Genomic DNA, 25,998 nt, shown 5'->3' with positions numbered 1-25,998 from the left:
GACATGCGAAACTCGTCTCAGGCCACTGAAACTCCTTAAATATCACTCCCAGGACTCAAAGGAAGGCTTTCTCACCACCTTCTCCCCTTCTGGCGCCTTTGGACGCAAGTTCCAGTGTTGGGCTATTTTGGTCCCCTTTTGCTTATCGGCAAAGGGAGACGTACGAAACTCGTCGCAGGCCACTGAAACTAGGTCAATATCACTCCAAGGACTCAAAGGAAGGCTTTCTCACCACCTTCTCCCCTTCTGGCACTCTTTGTTGCCTTTGGACCTAAGTTCCAATTTTGGTCTATTTTGGTCCCCTTTTGCTTATCGGCAAAGGGAGACGTACGAAACTCGTCTCAGGCCACTGAAACTCCTTGAATAACACTTCTAGGATTCTAAGGAAGGCTTTCTCACCACCTTCTCCCCTTCTGGCACTTTCTGTTGCCATTGGACCTAATTTCCAGTTTTGGTCTCTTTTGGTCCCCTCTTCCTTATCGGCAAAGAAGGACATGCGAAACTCGTCTCAGGCCACTGAAACTCCTTGAATAACACTTCTAGGATTCTAAGGAAGGATTTCTCACCACCTTCTCCCCTTCTGGCACTTTCTGTTGCCTTTGGACCCAATTTCCAGTTTTGGTCTCTTTTGGTCCCCTTTTCCTTATCGGCAAAGAAGGACATGCGAAACTCGTCTCAGGCCACTGAAACTCCTTAAATATCACTCCGAGGACTCAAAGGAAGGCTTTCTCACCACCTTCTCCCCTTCTGGCGCCTTTGGACGCAAGTTCCAGTGTTGGGCTCTTTTGGTCCCCTTTTGCTTAACGGCAAAGGAAGATGTGTCAAACTCGTCCCAGGCCACTGAAACTACTTGAATATCACTCCAAGGACTCAAAGGAAGGCTTTCTCACCACCTTCTCCCCTTTTGGCACATTCCAGCGCCTTTGGACCCTAGTACCAATTTTGGGCTCTTTTGGTCCCCGTTTGCTTACCGGCAAAGGAAGACGTGTGTTGTTAGCAATCTACACTAGCAAGTGCACTAGGATTGCAGCAAGTGATGAGTAAAATTAAGATCCAAATATCGTCTCCACAGGGAATTTAGATTCAAGTATCACTTCATAGAATGATAACCATTTAAGCTTTTTTAAAATTGTAAGGAGAGTGGTAACATCTAATAACGGCAAACTGGAACAATTAAAAGTAAAATGAACTTGCAGAAAACAGAATAATGAACACACAATTATGTGATAACAGAAGAAGAAACCATAGCTAGGGAATTGCTTCACCAAAACTCCAATGTTTAATCAATAAAGTTCTGAATTAACAAGCAATTGGAAAGAATGACAATCAGTTTCACATTATACTATTCAGAGGTTAATTCCTTAACTCAGTGAACCTAACATTCAATTAAACCATTCTAATTCCTTAGATCTGATTCAATTCAATGTTGCTTTAAGTGTAAGAAACCAAAAGATTGCAAGATCAAAGTTCCTTATCCCTAAGAAAACTAAAATCTCGGTGATTGGTTCAGATCTGAAGAACAGATTCAATTTCCATTGACAAAGGTTCCTCTGAATTTAGTTAATCGAATTTCCATTCAATTTCCACGTGAAGTTCAGAATCAATCACTCAATCTATTCCAAAGCTTGAAATTCAGATCCAAATCAATTCAACATGTTCATTTCAGATCTACAATCCCTAACTATGAACGAATTACACAGCCATGGCAGCAGAAGAAGAAAAAGAAAGAGAAGAAGAAAAGAAGAAACTCACTAAACGCCATGGAAGCTTGCTCCACTCCAATTCCTTTTCGTGAAGCTCCAAGATCTGAATCCCCACTCCTCTCTCTCACTTCCTCTAACCATAAACTAACTAAAAGAAAACTGAAATTGAACAGAATCCCTTCTTTCTGGATCGTTTCTGGTATTTATAAGATTTCCCAGATTTTCACGTTATCACTTTTATGAGAAATAGTAGTTACGCAGAGAGTTTTTGGTTGCGCGTTAACACTTTTCCCAGAAATAGTGGCTACGCGCATTTTCCTGATATTGAGAGCTCTCTGGAACTATCACTCTTGATGATAAAAGTGACAACGCAGAGCCAAGGTAGTTGCGCGTTATCACTATTGTTGATAAAAGTGACTACGCGCAACTCGCCAAGTTGAAGACTCTCTGGAACGATCACTTTTGATGACAATAGTGGTTACGCAGAGCTTTCCTGATATTTTGCTTCTCTGGAACTATCACTTTTAATGATAAAAGTGGTAACGCCCAGGCTTCACTTCTTCTTTGAGCTCTGAAGTGATCACTTTCACTGACAATAGTGATCACGCCCAGTCTGCAATTTCTTATTCTTGAGTTTTTGGAGTCCAGACTTGCTTCTTTCCTCTTCCTTGTCATCAAACTTCAATGAATATGATCCTTGCTCAATTTATTCCTATAAAAACAAGATTAAAAACTTAATTCCTAAGCAAAAATTTCACAATTGCTAAAATAACTACATATGTAAACAAAATTCAATTCCTTCTCTTTTTCTAAGTTTTTCTGCTTTCTTTATATATTTTTCTTATCATTTGTGTTAGAATTATGCTAAAATATCAGTCAAAATATGGATTCATCATTTACCTAGGACACCTATAGGGTATGTGCGAAACTCGTCTCAGGCCACTGAAACTCCATGAATATCACTCCTAGGACTCAAAGGAAGGCTTTCTCACTACCTTCTCCCCTTCTGGCACTTTCTCACGCCTTTGGACCCAAGTTCCAGTTTTGACCTCTTTTGGTCCCCTTTTGCTTACCGACAAAGGAAGACGTATGAAACTCGTCTCAGGCCACTGAAACTTCTTAAAAATCACTCCAAGGACTAAGAGGAAGGCTTTCTAACAACCTTTTTCCTTTTTGGCACATTCCAGCGCCTTTGGACCCAAGTACAACTTTTAGCCTCTTTGGTCCCCTTTTGCTAACCGGCAAAAGGAAGACGTATGAAGCTCATCTCAGGCCACCGAAACTTCTTGAATATCACTCCTAGGACTCAGAGGAAGGCTTTCTTACCACCTTCTCCCCTTTTGGCACATTCCAGCGCCTTTGGACCCAAGTATCAGTTTTGGTCTCTTTTGGTCCCCTTTTGCTTAACGGCAAAGGAAGACGGGCGAAACTCGTCTCAGGCCACTGAAACTCCTTCAATATAATTCCTAAGACTCAGAGGAAGGCTTTTTAACCACCTTCTCCCCTTCTGGCACTTTTTGGCACTTTTGGACCCAAGTTCCTGTTTTGGTCTCTTTTGGTCCTCTTTTGCTTACCGGCAAAGGAAGACGTACGAAACTCGTCTCAGGCCACTGAAACTCCTTAAATATCACTCCGAGGACTCAAAGGAAGGCTTTCTCACCACCTTCTCCCCTTCTGGCACTTTCTGGCGCCTTTGGACACAAGTTCCAGTGTTGGGCTCTTTTGGTCGCCTTTTGCTTAACGGCAAATGAAGATGTGTCAAACTCGTCGCAGGCCACTGAAACTAGGTCAATATCACTCCAAGGACTCAAAGGAAGGCTTTCTCACCACCTTCTCCCCTTCTGGCACTTTCTGTTGCCATTGGACCTAATTTCCAGTTTTGGTCTTTTTTGGTCCCCCCTTCCTTATCGGCAAAGAAGGACATGCGAAACTCGTCTCAGGCCACTGAAACTCCTTGAATAACACTTCTAGGATTCTAAGGAAGGATTTCTCACCACCTTCTCCCCTTCTGGCACTTTCTGTTGCCTTTGGACCCAATTTCCAGTTTTGGTCTCTTTTGGTCCCCTTTTCCTTATCGGCAAAGAAGGACATGCGAAACTCGTCTCAGGCCACTGAAACTCCTTAAATATCACTCCCAGGACTCAAAGGAAGGCTTTCTCACCACCTTCTCCCCTTCTGGCGCCTTTGGACGCAAGTTCCAGTGTTGGGCTATTTTGGTCCCCTTTTGCTTATCGGCAAAGGGAGACGTACGAAACTCGTCGCAGGCCACTGAAACTAGGTCAATATCACTCCAAGGACTCAAAGGAAGGCTTTCTCACCACCTTCTCCCCTTCTGGCACTCTTTGTTGCCTTTGGACCTAAGTTCCAATTTTGGTCTATTTTGGTCCCCTTTTGCTTATCGGCAAAGGGAGACGTACGAAACTCGTCTCAGGCCACTGAAACTCCTTGAATAACACTTCTAGGATTCTAAGGAAGGCTTTCTCACCACCTTCTCCCCTTCTGGCACTTTCTGTTGCCATTGGACCTAATTTCCAGTTTTGGTCTCTTTTGGTCCCCTCTTCCTTATCGGCAAAGAAGGACATGCGAAACTCGTCTCAGGCCACTGAAACTCCTTGAATAACACTTCTAGGATTCTAAGGAAGGATTTCTCACCACCTTCTCCCCTTCTGGCACTTTCTGTTGCCTTTGGACCCAATTTCCAGTTTTGGTCTCTTTTGGTCCCCTTTTCCTTATCGGCAAAGAAGGACATGCGAAACTCGTCTCAGGCCACTGAAACTCCTTAAATATCACTCCGAGGACTCAAAGGAAGGCTTTCTCACCACCTTCTCCCCTTCTGGCGCCTTTGGACGCAAGTTCCAGTGTTGGGCTCTTTTGGTCCCCTTTTGCTTAACGGCAAAGGAAGATGTGTCAAACTCGTCCCAGGCCACTGAAACTACTTGAATATCACTCCAAGGACTCAAAGGAAGGCTTTCTCACCACCTTCTCCCCTTTTGGCACATTCCAGCGCCTTTGGACCCTAGTACCAATTTTGGGCTCTTTTGGTCCCCGTTTGCTTACCGGCAAAGGAAGACGTGTGTTGTTAGCAATCTACACTAGCAAGTGCACTAGGATTGCAGCAAGTGATGAGTAAAATTAAGATCCAAATATCGTCTCCACAGGGAATTTAGATTCAAGTATCACTTCATAGAATGATAACCATTTAAGCTTTTTTAAAATTGTAAGGAGAGTGGTAACATCTAATAACGGCAAACTGGAACAATTAAAAGTAAAATGAACTTGCAGAAAACAGAATAATGAACACACAATTATGTGATAACAGAAGAAGAAACCATAGCTAGGGAATTGCTTCACCAAAACTCCAATGTTTAATCAATAAAGTTCTGAATTAACAAGCAATTGGAAAGAATGACAATCAGTTTCACATTATACTATTCAGAGGTTAATTCCTTAACTCAGTGAACCTAACATTCAATTAAACCATTCTAATTCCTTAGATCTGATTCAATTCAATGTTGCTTTAAGTGTAAGAAACCAAAAGATTGCAAGATCAAAGTTCCTTATCCCTAAGAAAACTAAAATCTCGGTGATTGGTTCAGATCTGAAGAACAGATTCAATTTCCATTGACAAAGGTTCCTCTGAATTTAGTTAATCGAATTTCCATTCAATTTCCACGTGAAGTTCAGAATCAATCACTCAATCTATTCCAAAGCTTGAAATTCAGATCCAAATCAATTCAACATGTTCATTTCAGATCTACAATCCCTAACTATGAACGAATTACACAGCCATGGCAGCAGAAGAAGAAAAAGAAAGAGAAGAAGAAAAGAAGAAACTCACTAAACGCCATGGAAGCTTGCTCCACTCCAATTCCTTTTCGTGAAGCTCCAAGATCTGAATCCCCACTCCTCTCTCTCACTTCCTCTAACCATAAACTAACTAAAAGAAAACTGAAATTGAACAGAATCCCTTCTTTCTGGATCGTTTCTGGTATTTATAAGATTTCCCAGATTTTCACGTTATCACTTTTATGAGAAATAGTAGTTACGCAGAGAGTTTTTGGTTGCGCGTTAACACTTTTCCCAGAAATAGTGGCTACGCGCATTTTCCTGATATTGAGAGCTCTCTGGAACTATCACTCTTGATGATAAAAGTGACAACGCAGAGCCAAGGTAGTTGCGCGTTATCACTATTGTTGATAAAAGTGACTACGCGCAACTCGCCAAGTTGAAGACTCTCTGGAACGATCACTTTTGATGACAATAGTGGTTACGCAGAGCTTTCCTGATATTTTGCTTCTCTGGAACTATCACTTTTAATGATAAAAGTGGTAACGCCCAGGCTTCACTTCTTCTTTGAGCTCTGAAGTGATCACTTTCACTGACAATAGTGATCACGCCCAGTCTGCAATTTCTTATTCTTGAGTTTTTGGAGTCCAGACTTGCTTCTTTCCTCTTCCTTGTCATCAAACTTCAATGAATATGATCCTTGCTCAATTTATTCCTATAAAAACAAGATTAAAAACTTAATTCCTAAGCAAAAATTTCACAATTGCTAAAATAACTACATATGTAAACAAAATTCAATTCCTTCTCTTTTTCTAAGTTTTTCTGCTTTCTTTATATATTTTTCTTATCATTTGTGTTAGAATTATGCTAAAATATCAGTCAAAATATGGATTCATCAATGTGCGAAACTCGTCTCAGGCCACTGAAACTCCATGAATATCACTCCTAGGACTCAAAGGAAGGCTTTCTCACTACCTTCTCCCCTTCTGGCACTTTCTCACGCCTTTGGACCCAAGTTCCAGTTTTGACCTCTTTTGGTCCCCTTTTGCTTACCGACAAAGGAAGACGTATGAAACTCGTCTCAGGCCACTGAAACTTCTTAAAAATCACTCCAAGGACTAAGAGGAAGGCTTTCTAACAACCTTTTTCCTTTTTGGCACATTCCAGCGCCTTTGGACCCAAGTACAACTTTTAGCCTCTTTGGTCCCCTTTTGCTAACCGGCAAAAGGAAGACGTATGAAGCTCATCTCAGGCCACCGAAACTTCTTGAATATCACTCCTAGGACTCAGAGGAAGGCTTTCTTACCACCTTCTCCCCTTTTGGCACATTCCAGCGCCTTTGGACCCAAGTATCAGTTTTGGTCTCTTTTGGTCCCCTTTTGCTTAACGGCAAAGGAAGACGGGCGAAACTCGTCTCAGGCCACTGAAACTCCTTCAATATAATTCCTAAGACTCAGAGGAAGGCTTTTTAACCACCTTCTCCCCTTCTGGCACTTTCTGGCACTTTTGGACCCAAGTTCCTGTTTTGGTCTCTTTTGGTCCTCTTTTGCTTACCGGCAAAGGAAGACGTACGAAACTCGTCTCAGGCCACTGAAACTCCTTAAATATCACTCCGAGGACTCAAAGGAAGGCTTTCTCACCACCTTCTCCCCTTCTGGCACTTTCTGGCGCCTTTGGACACAAGTTCCAGTGTTGGGCTCTTTTGGTCGCCTTTTGCTTAACGGCAAATGAAGATGTGTCAAACTCGTCGCAGGCCACTGAAACTAGGTCAATATCACTCCAAGGACTCAAAGGAAGGCTTTCTCACCACCTTCTCCCCTTCTGGCACTTTCTGTTGCCATTGGACCTAATTTCCAGTTTTGGTCTTTTTTGGTCCCCCCTTCCTTATCGGCAAAGAAGGACATGCGAAACTCGTCTCAGGCCACTGAAACTCCTTGAATAACACTTCTAGGATTCTAAGGAAGGATTTCTCACCACCTTCTCCCCTTCTGGCACTTTCTGTTGCCTTTGGACCCAATTTCCAGTTTTGGTCTCTTTTGGTCCCCTTTTCCTTATCGGCAAAGAAGGACATGCGAAACTCGTCTCAGGCCACTGAAACTCCTTAAATATCACTCCCAGGACTCAAAGGAAGGCTTTCTCACCACCTTCTCCCCTTCTGGCGCCTTTGGACGCAAGTTCCAGTGTTGGGCTATTTTGGTCCCCTTTTGCTTATCGGCAAAGGGAGACGTACGAAACTCGTCGCAGGCCACTGAAACTAGGTCAATATCACTCCAAGGACTCAAAGGAAGGCTTTCTCACCACCTTCTCCCCTTCTGGCACTCTTTGTTGCCTTTGGACCTAAGTTCCAATTTTGGTCTATTTTGGTCCCCTTTTGCTTATCGGCAAAGGGAGACGTACGAAACTCGTCTCAGGCCACTGAAACTCCTTGAATAACACTTCTAGGATTCTAAGGAAGGCTTTCTCACCACCTTCTCCCCTTCTGGCACTTTCTGTTGCCATTGGACCTAATTTCCAGTTTTGGTCTCTTTTGGTCCCCTCTTCCTTATCGGCAAAGAAGGACATGCGAAACTCGTCTCAGGCCACTGAAACTCCTTGAATAACACTTCTAGGATTCTAAGGAAGGATTTCTCACCACCTTCTCCCCTTCTGGCACTTTCTGTTGCCTTTGGACCCAATTTCCAGTTTTGGTCTCTTTTGGTCCCCTTTTCCTTATCGGCAAAGAAGGACATGCGAAACTCGTCTCAGGCCACTGAAACTCCTTAAATATCACTCCGAGGACTCAAAGGAAGGCTTTCTCACCACCTTCTCCCCTTCTGGCGCCTTTGGACGCAAGTTCCAGTGTTGGGCTCTTTTGGTCCCCTTTTGCTTAACGGCAAAGGAAGATGTGTCAAACTCGTCCCAGGCCACTGAAACTACTTGAATATCACTCCAAGGACTCAAAGGAAGGCTTTCTCACCACCTTCTCCCCTTTTGGCACTCTTTGTTGCCTTTGGACCTAAGTTCCACTTTTGGTCTATTTTGGTCCCCTTTTGCTTATCGGCAAAGCAAGACGTACGAAACTCGTCTCAGGCCACTGAAAATCCTTGAATAACACTTCTAGGATTCTAAGGAGGCTTTCTCACCACCTTCTCCCCTTCTGGCACTTTCTGTTGCCTTTGGACCCAATTTCCAGTTTTGGTCTCTTTTGGTCCCCTTTTGCTTATCGACAAAGGAGGACATGCGAAACTCGTCTCAGGCCACTGAAACTCCTTAAATATCACTGCTAGGACTCAAAGGAAGGCTTTCTCACCACCTTCTCCCCTTCTGGCACTTTCTGGCGCCTTTGGACACAAGTTCCAGTGTTGGGCTCTTTTGGTTGCCTTTTGCTTAACGGCAAATGAAGATGTGTCAAACTCGTCGCAGGCCACTGAAACTAGGTCAATATCACTCCAAGGACTCAAAGGAAGGCTTTCTCACCACCTTCTCCCCTTCTGGCACTCTTTGTTGCCTTTGGACCTAAGTTCCAATTTTGGTCTATTTTGGTCCCCTTTTGCTTATCGGCAAAGGGAGACGTACAAAACTCGTCTCAGGCCACTGAAACTCCTTGAATAACACTTCTAGGATTCTAAGGAAGGCTTTCTCACCACCTTCTCCCATTCTGGCACTGTCTGTTGCCTTTGGACTCAATTTCCAGTTTTGGTCTCTTTTGGTCCCCTTTTTCTTATCGGCAAAGGAGGACATGCGAAACTCGTCTCAGGCCACTGAAACTCCTTAAATATCACTCCTAGGACTCAAAGGAAGGCTTTCTCACCACCTTCTCCCCTTCTGGCACTTTCTGGCGCCTTTGGACACAAGTTCCACTGTTAGGCTCTTTTGGTCCCCTTTTGCTTAACGGCAAAGGAAGATGTGTCAAACTCGTCGCAAGCCACTGAAACAAGGTCAATATCACTCCAAGGACTCAAAGGACTCAAAGGAAGGCTTTCTCACCACCTTCTGGCACTCTTTGTTCCCTTTGGACCTAAGTTCCAATTTTGGGTCTCTTTTGCTCCCTTTTTCCTTACCGGCAAAGGAAGACGTGTGAAACTTGTCTCAGGCCACTGAAAGTCCTTGAATATGACTCCTAGGACTCAAAGGAAGGCTTTCTCACCACCTTCTCCCCTTCTGGCACTCTGGACCCAAGTTCCAGTTTTGGTCTATTTTGGTCCCCTTTTGCTTATCGGCAAAGGAAGACGTACGAAACTCGTCTCAGGCTACTCAAACTCCTTGAATAACACTTCTAGGATTCTAACGAAGGCTTTCTCACCACCTTCTCCCCTTCTGGCACTTTCTGTTGCCTTTGGACCCAAGTTCCAGTTTTTGTCTCTTTTGGTCCGCTTTTGCGAACCAGCAAAGGAAGACGTGCGAAACTCGTCTCAGGCAACTGAAAGTCCTTCAATATGACTCGTAGAACTCAAAGGAAGGCTTTCTCACTACTTTTTGCCCTTCTCGCACTCTCTGTTACCTTTGGACCCAAATTCCAGTTTTGGTCTCTTTTGGTCCCCTTGTGCTTACTGGCCAAGGAAGAGGTACGAAACTCGTCTCATGCCACTGAAACTCCTTGAATGTCACTCCTTGGACTCAGAGGAAGGTTTTTTGACCACCTTCTCACCTTTTGCCACATTCCAGCGCCTTTGGACCCAAGTTCCAGTTTTGGTCCCCCTTTGCTTACTGGCAAGGGAATATGTGCAAAACTCGTCTCAGGCCACTGAAACTCCTTGAATATCACTCCTAGGAATCAGAGGAAGGCTTTCTAACTACCTTCTCCCCTTTTGGCACATTCCAGCGCCTTTGGACCCAAGTACCGTGTTTGGTCTCTTTTGGTCCCCTTTGGCTTACCAGCAAAGAAAGACGTGTGAAAGCCGTGTCAGGCCACTTAAACTCTTGAATATCACTCCTAGGACTCCAAGGAAGCTTTTCTCACCACCTTCTCCCGTTCTGGCACCTTTGGAAGTTCTAGTTTTGGTGTCTTTTGGTCCTCTTTTGCTTATCGGCAAAGAAGGACGTGCGAAACTCGTCTCAGGCCACTGAAACTCCTTAAATATCACTCCTAGGACTCAAAGGAAGGCTTTCTCACCACCTTCTCCCCTTCTGGCACTTTCTGGCACCTTTGGACGCAAGTTCCAGTGCTGGGCTCTTTTGGTCCACTTTTGCTTAACGGCAAAGGAAGATGTGTCAAACTCGTCCTAGGCCACTGAAACTACTTGAATATCACTCCAAGGATTCAAAGGAAGGCTTTCTCACCACCTTCTCCCGTTCTGGCACTCTCTGTTGCCTTTGGACCCAAGTTCCAATTTTGGTCTCTTTTGGTCCCCTTTCGTTTACCGACGAAGGAAGACATACGAAACTCGTCTCAGGCCAATGAAATTCTTTGAATATCACTCCAAGGACTCAAAGGAAGGCTTTCTCACCACCTTCTCCCCTTCTGGCACTTTCTGGTTCCTTTGGACCTAATATGCAGTTTTGGTCTCTTTTGGTCCCCTTTTGCTTACCAGCAAAGGAAGACATACGAAACTAGTCTCAGGCCACTGAAACTCCTTGAATATCAATCTTAGGATACTAAGGAAGGCTTTCTCACCACCTTCTCCCCTTCTGGCACTTTCTATTGCATTTGGACCCAATTTCCAGTTTTGGTCTTTTTTTGTCCCCTTTTGCTTACCGGCAAAGGAAGACGTGCGATTCTTGTCTCAAGCCACTGAAACTCCTTGAATATCACTCAAAGGACTCTAAGGAAGGCTTTCTCACCACATTCTCCCTTTCTCGCACTTTCTGTTGCCTTTGGACCCAAGTTCTAGTTTTGGTCTCTTTTGGTCCTTTTTTGCTTACTAGTAAAGGAAGACGTGCGAAACTCGTCTCAGGCCACTGAAAGTCCTTGAATATGACTCCTAGGACTCAAAGGAAGGCTTTCTCACCACTTTCTCCCCTTCACGCACTCTCTGTTGCCTTTGGACCTAAGTTCCAGTTTTGGTCTCTTTTGGTCCCCTTATGCTTATCGGCAAAAGAAGAGGTGCGAAACTCGTCTCAGGCCACTGAAACTCCTAGAATATCACTCCTTGAACTCAGAGGAAGGCTTTTTGACAACCTTCTCCCCTTTTGGTACATTCCAGTGCCTTAGCACCAAAGTTCCAGTTTTGGTCCCCTTTTGCTTACCGGCAGGGGAATATGTGCAAAACTTGACTCAGGCCACTGAAACTTCTTGAATATCACTCCTTGGACTCAGAGGAAGGCTTTTTGACCACCTTCTCCCCTTTTGGCACATTCCAGTGCCTTTGGACCCAAGTTCCAGTTTTGGTCCCCTTTTGCTTACCGGCAAGGGAATATGTGCAAAACTCGTCTCAGGCGACGGAAACTCCTTGAATATCACTCCTAGGAATCAGAGGAAGGCTTTCTGACTACCTTCTCCCCTTTTGAAACATTCTAGCGCCTTTGTACCCAAGTACCGTGTTTGGTCTCTTTTGGTCCCCTTTTGCTTACCAGCAAAGAAAGACGTGTGAAAGCCATGTCAGGGCACTTAAACTCTTGAATATCACTCGTAGGACTCAAAGGAACCTTTTCTAACCACCTTCTCGCGTTCTGGCACCTTTCGAAGTTCCAGTTTTGGTCTCTTTTGGTCCCATTTTGCTTATCGGCAAAGGAGCACGTGCGAAACTTGTCTCAGGCCACTGAAACTCCTTAAATATCACTCCTAGGACTCAAAGGAAGGCTTTCTCACCACTTTCTCTCCTTCTGGCACTTTCTGGCGCCTTTGGACACAAGTTTCAGTGTTGGGCTCTTTTGGTCCCCTTTTGCTTAACGGCAAAGAAAGATGTGTGAAACTCGTCCCAGGCCACTGAAACTACTTGAATGTCACTCCGAGGACTCAAAGGAAGACTTTCTCACCACCTTCTCCCCTTCTGGCACTCTCTGTTGCCTTTGGACCCAAGTTCCAGTTTTGGTATTTTTTGGTCCCCTTTTGCTTACCAGCAATAGAAGACGTACGAAAGTCGTCTCAGGCCACTTACACTCTTTAATATCGCTCATAGGACTCAAACGAAGTCTTTCTCACCACCTTCTCCCGTTCTGGCGCCTTTGGAAGTTCGAGTTTTGGTCTCTTTTGGTCCTCTTTTGTTTACATTAAAGGAAGATGTGCGAAACTCATCCCAGGCCACTGAAACTTCTTGAATATCACTCCAAGGACTCAAAGGAATGCTTTCTCACCACCTTCTTCCCTTCTGGCACTCTCTGTTGCCTTTGGTCCCAAGTTCCAGTTTTGGTCTCTTTTGGTCCCCTTTTGCTTACGGGCAAACGAAGACGTACGAAACTCGTCTCAGGCCACTGAATTCCTTGAATATCACTCCTTGAACTCAGAGGAAGGCTTTCTCACCACCTTCTCCCCTTTTGGCACATTCCAGCGCCTTTGGACCCAAGTTCTAGTTTTGGTCTCTTTTTGTCCCCTTTTGCTTACCAGCAAAGAAAGACGTGTGAAAGCCATGTCAGGGCACTTAAACTCTTGAATATCACTCGTAGGACTCAAAGGAACCTTTTCTCACCACCTTCTCGCGTTCTGGCACCTTTGGAAGTTCCAGTTTTGGGCTTTTTTGGTCCCCTTTTGTTTACATTAAAGGAAGATGTGCAAAACTCATCCCAGGCCACTGAAACTTCTTGAATATCACTCCAAGGACTCAAAGGAATGCTTTCTCACCACCTTCTTCCCTTCTGGCACTCTCTGTTACCTTTGGACCCAAGCTCCAGTTTTGGTCTCTTTTGGTCCCCTTTTGCTTACCGGCAAACGAAGACGTACGAAACTCGTCTTAGGCCGCTGAATTCCTTGAATATCACTCCTTGGACTCAAAGGAAGGCTTTCTGACCACCTTCTCCCCTTTTGGCACATTCCAGCGCCTTTGGACCCAAGTTCTAGTTTTCGTCTCTTTTGGTCCCCTTTTGCTTAATGGCAATGGGAGACATGCGAAACTCGTCTCAGGCCACTGAAACTCCTTGAATATCACTCCTAGGACTCTATTGAAGGCTTTCTCACCACCTTCTCCCCTTCTGGCACTTTCTGGCGCCTTTGGACCCAAGTTCCAGTTTTTGTCTTTTTTGGTCACCTTTTGCTTACCGGCAAAGGAAGACGTACGAAACTCGTCTCAGGCCACTGAATTCCTTGAATATCACTCCTAGGACTCAAACGAAGTGTTTCTCACCACCTTCTCCCCTTTTGGCACTCTCTGTTACCTTTGGACCCAAGTTCCAGTTTTGGTCTCTTTTGGTCCCTTTTTGCTTACTGGCAAAGGAAGACGTACGAAACTCATCCCAGGCCACTGAAACTCTTGAATATCACTCCTAGGACTCTATGGAAAGCTTTCTTACCACCTTCTCCCCTTCTGGCACTTTCTGGCGCCTTTGGACCCAAGTTCCAGTTTTGGTCTCTTTTGGCCCCCTTTTGCTTAACGGCAAAGAAAGACATACGAAACTCATCTTAGGCCACTGAAACTGCTTGAATATCACTCCAAGGACTCAAAGGAAGGCTTTCTCACCACCTTCTCCCCTTATGCCACTCTTTGTTGCCTTTGGACCAAAGTTCCAGTTTCGGTCTCTTTTGGTCCCCTCTTGCTTACCAGCAATCGAAGAGGTACGAAACTCGTCTCCGGCCACTGAAACTTCTTGAATATCACTCCTAGGACTCTATGGAAGGCTTTCTCACCACCTTCTCCCCTTTCAGCACTTTATGGCTCATTTGGACCCAAGTTCCTATTTTGTCCTCTTGTGGTCCCCTTTTGCTTATCGACAAAGGAAGACGTGTGAAACTCGTCTCAGGCCACTGAAACTCCTTGAATATCACTCCTAGGACTCAAAGGAAGGCTTTCTCACCACCTTCTCCCCTTCTGGCACTCTCTGTTGGCTTTGGACCTAAGTTCCAATTTTGGTCTCTTTTGGTCCCCTTTTGCTTTCCGGCAAAGAAAGACGTACGAAACTCGTCTCAGGCTACTAAAACTGCTTGAATATCACTCCAAGGACTCAAAGGAAGGCTTTCTCACCACCTTCTCCCTTTTTGCCACTCTCTGTTGCCTTTGGACAAGAGTTCCAGTTTCAGTCTCTTTTTGTGCCCTTTTGCATACCGGCAAAGGAAGATGTATGAAACTCGTCTCAGGCCATTGAAACTTCTTGAATATCAGTCCTAGGACTCTATGGAAGGCTTTCTAAACACCTTCTTCCCTTCTGGCACTTCCTCACGCCTTTGGACCCAAGTTCCAGTTTTGTCTTCTTTTGGTCCCGTTTTGCTTACCGACAAAGAAAGACGTGTGAAACTCGTCTCAAGCCACTAAAACACCTTGAATATCACTCCTAGGACTCCAAGGAAGCATTTCTCACCACCTTCTCCCCTTCTGCCACTTTCTGGCGCATTTGGACCCAAGTTCTAGTTTTGGTCTCTTTTGGTCCCCTTTTGCTTACCGACAAAGGAAGATGTGCGAAACTCGTCTTAGGCCACTGAAACTCCTTGAATATCACTCCTAGGACTCTAAGGAAGGCTTTCTCACCACCTTCTCCCGTTCTGGCGCCTTTAGACCCAAGTTTCAGTTTTTGTCTGTTTTGGTCCCCTTTTGCTTAACGGCAAAGGAAGATGTGCAAAACTCGTCTTAGGCCACTGAAACTCCTTGAATATCACTCCTAGGACTTTAAGGAAGGCTTTCTCACCACCTTCTCTCCTTCTGGCACTTTCTGGCACCTTTGGACCCAAGTTTTAGTTTTGGTCTCTTTTGGTCCCCTATTGCTTACCGACAAAGGAAGACGTGCGAAACTCGTGTCAGGCCATTGAAACTCCTTGAATATCACTCCTAGAACTCTAAGCAAGACTTGGTCACCACCTTCTACCGTTCTGGCGCCTTTGGACCCTAGTACCAGTTATGGTCTCTTTTGGTCCCTTTTTGCTTAACGGCAAAGAAAGACGTATGAAGCTCATCTCAGGCCACTGAAACTCCTTGAATATCACTCCTAGGACTCTAAGGAAGGATTTCTCACCACCTCCTTCTGGAACTTTCTCATGCCTTTGGACCCAAGTTCGAGTTTTGGTCTCTTTTGGCCCCCTTTTGCTTACCGGCAAAAGAAGAAGTGCGAAACTCGTCTCAGGCCACTGAAAGTCCTTGAATATGACTCATAAAACTCAAAGGAAGGCTTTCTCACCACTTTCTCCCCTTCCAACACTCTCTGTTGCCTATCGAAGGCTTTCTCACCACCTTCTCCCGTTCTGGCGCCTTTGGACCCAAGTTCCAGTTTTGGTCTCTTTTGGTCCCCTTTTGCTTACCGGCAAAGGAAGACGTACAAAACTCGTCTCAGGCCAATGAAACTTTTTGAATATCACTTCTAGGACTCTATGCAAGGCTTTCTCACCACCTTCTCCCCTTCTGGCACTTTCAGGCGCCTTTGGACCCAAGTTTCAATTTTGTCCTCTTTTGGTCCCCTTTTGCTTACCGACAAACGAAGACGTGTGAAACTCATCTCAAGCCATTGAAACTCCTTGAATATCACTCCTAGGACTCTAAGCAAGGATTTCTCACCACCTTCTCCCCTTCTGGCACTTTCTGGCGCCTTTGGACACAAGTTCCAGTTTTGGTCTCTTTTGGTCCCCTTTTGCTTACCAGCAAAAGAACTGTGCGAAAGCTGTCTCAGGCTAGTTAAACTCTTGAATATCACTCCTAGGACTCAAACGAAGGTTTTCTCACCACCTTCTCCAGTTCTAGTGCCATTGGACCCAAGTTCCATTTTTGTGCTCTTTTGGTCCCCTTTTGCTTAACGGCAAAAGAAGATGTGCGAAACTCGTCTCAGGCCACTGAAACTTCTTGAATATTACTCCTAAGACTCAGAGGAAGGCTTTTTAACCACCTTCTCCCCCTCTGGCACTTTCTGGCGCCTTTGGACCCAAGTTCCAGTTTTGGTCTCTTTTGGTCTTCTTTTGCTTACCAGCAAAGGAAGAGGTACGAAACTCGTCTCAGGCCACTGAAACTTCTTAAATATCACTCCTAGGACTCTATGGAAGGCTTTCTCACCACCTTCTCCCCTTCTGGCACTTTCTGGCGCTTTTGGACTCTAGTTCCAGTTTTGTTCTCATTTGATCCCCTTTTGCTTAACAGCAAAAGGATGATGTGCGAAACTGGTCTCAAGCCACTAAAACTCCTTGAATATCACTCCTAGGACTCTAAGGAAGGATTTCTCACCACCTTCTCCCCTTCTGGCACTTTCTTACGCCTTTGGACCCAAGTTCCAGTTTTGGTCTCTTTTGGTCCCCTTTTGCTTACCGGTAAAGGAAAAAGTGCGAAACTCGTCTCAGGCCACCGAAAGTCCTTGAATATGACTCCTAGGAGTCAAAGGAAGGCTTTCTCACCACTTTCTCCCCTTCTGGCACTCTCCGTTGCCTTTAGACCAAAGTTACAGTTTCGTTCTCTTTTGGTCCCCTTTTGCATATCGGCAAATCAAGGCGTACGAAACACATGTCAGGCCACTGAAACTTCTTGAATATCACTCCTAGGATTCTATGGAAGGCTTTCTAACCACCTTCTTCCCTTCTGGCACTTCCTCACGCCTTTGGACCCAAGTTCCAGTTTTGTCTTCTTTTGGTCCCGTTTTGCTTACCGACAACGGAAGACGTCTGAAACTTGTCTCAGGCCACTGAAACTCCTTGAATATCACTCCTAGGACTCCAAGGAAGGCTTTCTCACAACCTTCTCCCCTTCTGGCACTCTCTGTTGCCTTTGGACCCAAGTTCCAGTTTTGGTCTCTTTTGGTCCCCTTTTGCTTACTAACAAAGGAAGACGTGCGAAACTCGTCTCAGGCCACTGAAACTCCTTGAATATCACTCCTAGGACTCTATGTAAGGCTTTCTCACAACCTTCTCCCGTTCTGGCACTTTCTGGCGCCTTTGGACCCTAGTTCCAATTTTGGCCTCCTTTGGTCCCTTTTTGCTTAACGGCAAAGGAAGATGTGCGAAACTCGTCTCGGGCCACTGAAACTGCTTGAATATCACTCCAAGGAGTCAAAGAAAGGCTTTCTCACCACCTTCTCCCGTTCTGGCACTCTCTGTTGCCTTTGGACCCAAGTTCCAGTTTTGGCCTCTTTTGGTCCCCTTTTGCTTACCAACAGAGGAAGACGTTCGAAACTCGTCTCAGGCCACTGAAACTCCTTGAATATCACTTTTAGGACTCTATGGAAGGCTTTCTCAACATCTTTTCCCCTTTTGGGACTTTCTGGCGCCTTTGGACCACAGTCCCAGTTTTGGTATCTTTTGGTCCCCTTTTGCTTACCTGCAGAAGAAGACGTGCGAAACTCGTCTCAGACCACTAGAACTCCTTGAATATCACTCCAAGGACTAAACGGAAAGCTTTCTCACCACCTTTTCCCCTTCTGGGACTTTCTGGCTCCTTTGGACCACAGTCCCAGTTTTGGTCTCTTTTGGTCCCCTTTTGCTTACCAACAAAGGAAGACGTGCGAAACTCGTCCTAGGCCACTGAAATTTCTTGAATATCACTCCTAGTACAAAAAGGAAGGCTTTCTCATCACCTTCTCCCCTTCTCGCACTTTGTCGCGCCTTTGGACCCTAGTTCTTGTTTTGGTATCTTTTGTTCCCCTTTTGCTTACCAGTTGAAGAAGACGTGCGAAACTCGTCTCAGACCATTAGAACTCCTTGAATATCACTCCAAGGACTAAAAGGAAAGCTTTCTCACCACCTTCCCCCCTTCTGGCATTTTCTGGCGTCTTTGGACCCAAGTTCTAGTTTTGTTCTCTTTTAGTCCGTTTCTACCTACTGGCAAAGGAAGACGTGCGAAACTCGTCTCAGACCATTAGAACTCCTTGAATATCACTCCAAGGACTCAAAGGAAGGCTTTCTCACCACCTTCTCCCCTTCTAGCCCTCTCTGTGGCCTTTGGACCCAAGTTTTAGTTTTGTTCTCTTTTGGTCCGCTTTTGCTTAACGACAAAGGAAGACGTGCGAAACTTTTCTCAGGCCACTGAAACTCCTTAAATATCACTCCTAGGACTCAAAGAAAGGCTTTCTCACCACCTTCTCCCCTTCTGGAACTTTTCGGCGCCTTTGGACCCAAGTTCTAGTTTTGGTCTCTTCGGGTCCCCTTTTGCTTACCGGGAAAGGAAGACGTGCGAACTCGTCTCAGGCCCTTGAAACTCCCTGAATATCACTCCAAGGACTCAAAGGAAGGCTTTCTCACCACCTTCTCCCCTTCTGGCACTTTCTGTTGCCTTTGGACCAAAGTTCCAGTTTTGGTCTCTTTTGGTACCCTTTTGCTTATCGATACAGGAAGACGTGCAAAACTCGTCTTAGGCCACTGAAACTCCTTGAATATCACTCCTAGGACTCTAAGGAAGGCTTCTCACCACCTTCTCCCCTTCTGGCGCTTTTTGGCGCCTTTGGACCCAAGTTCTAGTTTTGGTCTCTTCGGGTCCCCTTTTGCTTACCGGCAAAGGAAGACGTGCGAAATTCGTCTCAGGCCCTTGAAACTCCTTGAATATCACTCCAAGGACACAAAGGAAGGCTTTCTCACCACCTTCTCCCCTTCTGGCACTTTCTGTTGCCTTTGGACCCAAGTTACAGTTTTGGTCTATTTTGGTCCCCTTTTACTTACCGGCAAACGAAGACGTGCAAAACTCGTCTCGGGCCAGTGAAAGTCCTTGAATATGACTCATAGGACTCAAAGGAAGGCTTTCTCACCACTTTCTCCCCTTCTGGCACTCTCTGTCGCCTTTGGACCCAAGTTACAGTTTTGGTCTCTTTTGGTCCCCTTTTGCTTACTGGTAAAGGAAAAAGTAGGAAACTCGTCTCAGGCTACTGAAAGTCCTTGAATATCACTCCAAGGACTCAAATGAAGGATTTCTCACCACCTTCTCCCTTTCTGGCACTCTCTGTTGTCTTTGGACCCAAGTTCCAGTTTTGCTCTCTTTTGGTCCCCTTTTGCTTACCGGCAAAGGAAGACGTCCGAAACTCATCTCAGGCCCTTGAAACTCCTTGAATATCACTCCTAGGACTCTATGGAAGGCTTCCTCACCACCTTCTCCCGTTCTGGCGCCTTTGGACTCAAATTCTAGTTTTGGGCTCTTTTGGTCCGCTTTTGCTTAATGGCGATGAAAGATGTGCGAAACTTGCCTCAGGCCACTGATACTGCTTCAATATCACTCCAAGGACTCAAAGGAAGGCTTTCTCACCACCTTCTTCCCTTCTGCCACTCTCTGTGGCCTTTGGACCCAAGTTGCAGTTTTGGTCTCTTTTGGTCCCCTTTTGCTTACTGACAAAGGAAGACGTGCAAAACTCGCCTTAGGCCACTGAAACTGCTTGAATATCAGTCCTAGGACTCAAAGGAAGGCTTTCTCACCACCTTCTCCCCTTCTGGCACTTTCTGACGCCTTCGGAACCAAGTTCCAGTTTTGGTATCTTTTGGTCCCCTTTTGCTTACCAACAAAGGAAGACGTGCAAAACTCGTCTTAGGCCGCTGAAACTTCTTGAATATCACTGCAAGGACTCTAAGGAAGGCTTTCTCACCACCTTCTCCCCTTCTAGCCCTCTCTGTGGCCTTTGGACCCAAGTTCTTACAAAGGAAGACGTGCGAAATTTTCTCAGGCCACTGAAACTCCTTAAATATCACTCCTAGGACTCAAAGAAAGGCTTTCTCACCACCTTCTCCCCTTCTGGAACTTTTCGGCACCTTTGGACCCAAGTTCTAGTTTTGGTCTCTTCGGGTCCCCTTTTTGCTTACCGGCAAAGGAAGACGTGCGAAACTCGTCTCAGGCCCTTGAAACTCCTTGAATATCACTCCAAGGACTCAAAGGAAGGCTTTCTCACCACCTTCTCCCCTTCTGGCACTTTCTGTTGCCTTTGGACCCAAGTTCCAATTTTGGTCTCTTTTTGTCCCCTTTTGCTTACCGACAAAGTAAGACGTATGAAATTCGTCTCAGGCCACTAAAAATCCTTTAATATCACTCCTAGGACTCGAAGGAAAGCTTTCTCACCACCTTCTCCCCTTCTGGCACTTTTCACGTCTTTGGACCCAAGTTACAGTTTTGGTCTCTTTTGGTCCCCATTTACTTACCGGTAAAGGAAGACGTGCGAAACTTGTCTCGAGCCAGTGAAAGTCCTTGAATATGACTCCTAGGACTCAAAGAAAGGCTTTCTCACCACCTTTTACCCTTTTAGCACTTTCTGGCGCCTTTGGACCGAAGTTCTAGTTTTGGTCTCTTTTGGTCCCCTTTTGCTTACCGGCAAAAGAAGACTTGCGCAACTTATATCAAACCACTGAAACTCTTTGAATATCACTCCTAAGACTAAAAGGAATGCTTTCTCACCACCTTCTCCCTTTCTGGGACTATCTGGCGCCTTTGGACCCAAGTTCCAGCTTTGGTTTCTTTTGGTCCCCTTTTGCTTATCGGCAAAGAAACACGTGGGAAACTCGTCTCACGCCACTAAAACTCTTTGAATCTCACTCCTAAGACTCAAAGGAAGGATTTCTGACCACCTTCTCCCCTTCTGGCGCCTTTGAACCCAAGTTCCAGTTTTGGTCTCTCTTGGTCCTTTTTTGCTTACTGGCAAAGGAAGACGTGCGAAACTCGTCTCAGGCCACTGAAACTCCTTGAATATCACTCCTAAGACTCAAAGGAAAGCTTTCTCACCACCTTCTCCCCTTTTGGCACTTTCTGGCACTTTTGGACCCAAGTTACAAAATTGGTCTCGTTTTGTCCCCTTTTGCTTACCAGGAAAGGAAGACGTGTGAAACTCGTCTCAGGCCACTAAAACTCCTTGAGTATCACTCCTAGGACTCAAAGGAAGGCTTTCCCACCACCTTCTCCCGTTCTGGCACTTTCTGGCGCCTTTGGACACAAATTCTAGTTTTCGTTTCTTTCAGTCCCCTTTTGCTTACTGGCAAAGGAAGACGTGCGAAACTCGTCTCAGGCCACTGAAACTCATTGAATATCACTGCTAAGACACAAAGGAAGGATTTTTTACCACCTTCTCCTCTTTTCACACTTTCTGGCGCCTTTGGAACCAAGTTCCAATTTGGGTGTCTTTTGGTCCCCTTTTGCTTACCGGCAAAGGAAATCGTGCGAAACTCGTCTCAAGCCACTGAAACTACTTGAATATTACTCCAAGGACTCAAAGGAAGGCTTTCTCACCACCTTCTCCCCTTCTGGCACTTTCTGGCAGTATTGGACCCAAGTTCTAGTTTTGGCCTCTTTTGGTCCCCTTTTGCTTACCGGCAAAAGAAGGTGTGTGAAACTCGTCTCAAGCCACTGAAACTCCTTGAATATCACTCCTAGGAATTAAAGGAAGGCTTTCTCACCACCTTCTCCCCATTTGGGACTTTCTTGCGCCTTTGGACCCAAGTTTCAGTTTTGGTTTCTTTTAGTCCCCCTTTTTCTTACCGGCAGAGAAAGACATACAAAACTCGTCTCAGGCCACTGAAACTCCTTGAATATCACTCTTAGGACTCATAGGAATGCTTTCTCACCACCTTCTCTCCTTCTAGCACTTTCTAGCACTTTTGGACTCGAGTTTCAATTTTGGTCTCTTTTGGTCCCCTTTTGCTTACCGGCAAAGGAAGACGTGCGAAACTCATCTCAGGCCACTAAAATACCTTGAATATCACTCCTTAGACTCAAAGGAAGGCTTTCTTACCACCTTCTCCCCTTCTAGCACTTTCTGGCGCCTTTGGACCTAAGTTCCAAATTTGGTCTCTTTTGGTCCCCTTTTGCTTACCGGCAAAGGAAGTCGTACGAAACTTGTCTCAGGCTACTAAAACTACAGTATAAAGTCTTTAAATTAATAATGTCAGGACCAGAGAAATTTATTAATTTATAGAGTAATTAATTTATCGATAAGTTAATACTTATTAATGTAAAGAGTTTTTAAGTAATTATACTGTACATACCAAACAAAAAGGCAAATTAATCTATGCCTCTTAGAATTACGTTGCAGCGAACCTTGGGACTCAACGTACAGTAAATTAGTAACTACACTACATATGCATTGGAAATCAATAATGACTTTTGAAGTACAGTAAATGTAAACAAGAGGAACAAATGTGTTCAATGTATTCTTAAACAAGTTTGGCATATATAAATTGCATGAATGTGTTAGAGTATTCAAACCATATCTCACAAGATGGCTTCTCATCTAAAAGGTGTTGCAAAATCAACTATGTCAGATCAAATACGTAAGGAGTTGTGTGAGTATAAGAGAGATAATCCTGCAAGCACACAAAAATTGATCAGTTCGGGAGAAAATTGGTATCGATTCGGGAGAAAATTGATCAGTTCCCTATGAAAGATGTTTTCAATATGGATGAAACTGGGTTGTTTTATAGGCTACAAGCTGATCATTCACTGGCAACAAAACAACTTGAGGGAAGAAAACAAGATAAAGAAAGGCTGACAGTAGTTATTTGTTGCAATGAAGATGGCTCTGAAAAAATCCCTCTATGGATTATTGGGAAATATGCAAAGCCTCGTTGCTTCAAGAATGTCAACATGAATAGCTTGAATTGTCAGTATCGAGCTAACAAAAAAGCATGGATGACTAGTGTGCTTTTCGATGAATATGTTCGTTCATTTGACCAAATGATGCATGGTAGAAGAGTTCTACTTGTGGTGGATAATTGTCCAGCACATCCAAGAAATATTGAAGGGCTAAGAAATGTTGAGTTGTTCTTCTTGCCACCCAACATGACATCAAAGATTTAACCTTGCGATGCTGGGATAATAAGAGCTTTCAAGATGCATTACCGTAGAAGGTTTTACCGCAAAATATTGGAAGGTTATGAGGTGGGACACTTTGATCCAGGGAAGATAAATGTCCTTGATGCTATCAATTTGGCAATCCCAGCTTGGATGATAGATGTTCGAAAAGAAACAATAGCGAATTGCTTCCGACACTGTAAAATTTGTTCAGATAGTGACGTTGCAAGAAATTTGGATGAATCCACTTTTGATGAAGAAACTCAAGACCTCGAGACTATGATCAATCAATGTGGCTATCGTAATAAGATGGATATCGACAATCTAATGAACTACCCAGGTGAAAATGAAGCATGTTCGGAGGTTCAGAGTTTAGAAGAAATTGTAAGTACTATCATTGAGAACAATGCAGAGGATGACGACGAAGATGATACAGTGTCTTTGGAGCCTGTTACACGAAAGGAAGCACTTACGGCGTTGAACACTCTTCACAACTTTATGATACAATACAAAAATACAACACCTAAGCTATTGGATGCAATAAGAAAAGTTAGAGATGAGCTCCAAATAGACTTGAACTTTAAAGGAAAATAGACAACTATTGAATCATATTTCAATAGTGTAATATATTTTTTTCAGTTTCTATCAATTATTAATTTATGATTTTCTTGGGACAGAAAATTATAAAGGGATCTCCCGAAAAATTATTATCTTATTATTTTATCGAGTTTTTCAATTTTTTATATTAGCCCAAGTCGGGACCGGATAAATTTATTATTTGAGAGTTTATTAATTTATCGAGTATTAATTTAAAGAGTATCTACTGTATGTAGTTATCTTAGCAATTGTAGAAATTTTGCTTAGAAATTAAGTTTTTAATCTTGTTTTTGAAGGAATAAATTGAGCAAGGATCATGGAAATGGAGGCTTGATGACAAGGAAGAAGAAAGAAGCAAGTCTGGACTCCAAAAACACAAGAACAAGAAAGTGCAGACTGGGCGTGATCACTATTGTCAGTAAAAGTGATCACTCTAGAGTTCAAAGAAGAAGAAAGCCTGGGCGTTACCACTATTATCAGCGAAAGTGAACATTCCAGAGAGCTTTCAACCTGGCAAGTTGCGCGTAATCACTTTTATTCATAAGAGTGATCACGCGCAACCACTGGAGCTCTGCGTAGTCACTTTTATCAGCAAGAGTGATAGTTGCAGAGAGCCTTCAATATCAGGAAAGTTGCGCGTGGTTACTTTTTCTCATAAAAGTGTTAACGCGCAACCATAAACCTTCTGCGTGGCTACTATTTCTCATAAAAGTGATAACGCGCAAATCTGAGAAATTCTATAAATAACAAAAACGTGCAGATTTTTCGGAGTTCAGTTTTATTTTTCCATTTTTCTGTTAGATCTCGTCGAGAGAGATTGAGAGAGAAGATTGGGGTCAAGTCTTGAAGCTTCCACAAAGAGGAATCAGATTGGAGCTTCTGACCTTGACTTCTTTGAGTTTTTCTTCTTCTTCTTCTTCTTTCTCTTTCTCTTCTCCCATGTCTGAGTAGTTTTCTTATAGTTAGGGGTTTATGGAACTCGAATTAATGTATTGATTTGACTCTTGCTTCTGGATTTTGAGTTCTTGGATTAATTGAATTGTGAATTCTATTTTTCTTGCAATCTATGAAAGGAAATTCGTTTGATTCATCTTAGAGGAACAATTACCAATAGAAGTTGGATTTACTTCTTCGATCTGAGTTAGCAATTAGAAGTTGGGGATTTCTTAGGGATAAGGAGACCTAATTCTGCAATCTTAAGGTTCTCAGTCTTAATGCAACTTGAAATTGAACTTCACCTAAGGGATTAGGGTGGTTTAGTTGCTTGTTAGGGTCAATGAGTTAAGGAATTGACCTTTGGCTATTGCTATGCAAAATTGATTGTCAATTAACCAAGTTCTTTAATGTTCAGAGGCATAATTGAATTAATACTAATATTCTTGTGAAGTAAATTCCTAACTATTCTTCATTCCCATCTCAATTCATCACATTGTTATACTCTATTTTTCTACAAGTTAATTCTCTGTATTGTGCTGGTTTACTACTATTATATGTTACAATTCTCTTTCTAAAATTCGTATGGCTCAAATGGTTAAATTCTGTGAAGTGGTACTTGAAATCTAAATTCCCTGTGAAGACGATATTTGGATCTTAAATTTACTCATTACTTGCTGCAATCCTAGTGCAGTTACTAGTGTTAGATTGTGAACAACAAGTTTTTGGCGCTGTTGCCGGGGAATTTTGAATTTCAATATCATTAGTAGCAGAAAAGTAGCTAGATTGAGCATTTGTTTTTGTTGTTGTTCTGCTTTCAAGTTTTTCTGCATAATTTCTCTGCATCTTGTGTAGATTTCTGCATAAGTTCTGCTGTCTTTTGCATAAAGTTTTTGCATTCTTTTGCATTTTCTGCATAATCTTGTTTTTCATGTTTCTGCATAATTGTAAACTTCATTCTGCATAATTTCTATGTTTTCTGCATTCATAAATTTCTGATTTTGATAGAATTAACACTGTATTTTCTGCATAATTTTGTTTTTCATTCTTCTGCATAATTTTAATTTTTGTTCTGCATAAATTTTTGTGTTTTCTACATATTCTGTTTTGTAGCTTTTCTATTTTTTTTTTTTGCATTTTTCTGCATAATCTTGTTTTTTATTTTTCTGCATAAATTTCTATATTTGTTGCATGTTATGTTTTGTAATTTTCTGCATAATTTCATATTTCATTTTTCCTAGTTACAAATTTGATTAGACTTT

General features: G+C 43.7%; 1 protein-coding gene across 1 annotated transcript in view; it reads left to right on the top strand.

Moving 5' to 3' along the window:
- Positions 1-23,800, top strand: part of LOC113862331 — a 45,011-nt gene extending 21,211 nt beyond the window's left edge. The window contains exons 4-6 of the mRNA XM_027495419.1: positions 22,611-22,759; positions 22,837-23,184; positions 23,236-23,800. Coding sequence (XP_027351220.1) covers positions 22,611-22,759; positions 22,837-23,184; positions 23,236-23,800 — 1,062 coding nt within the window. The remainder of the gene's footprint in view (positions 1-22,610; positions 22,760-22,836; positions 23,185-23,235) is intronic.
- Positions 23,801-25,998: the final 2,198 nt, after the last annotated feature.

This window comes from Abrus precatorius, unplaced genomic scaffold (genome assembly GCF_003935025.1).
Source record: "Abrus precatorius isolate BTA unplaced genomic scaffold, Abrus_2018 Scaffold3, whole genome shotgun sequence".
Classification (NCBI taxonomy): Eukaryota; Viridiplantae; Streptophyta; class Magnoliopsida; order Fabales; family Fabaceae; genus Abrus; species Abrus precatorius.
The sequence above is the reverse complement of the archived record's forward strand: the minus strand, read 5'-3'. Positions and strand labels throughout refer to the sequence as shown.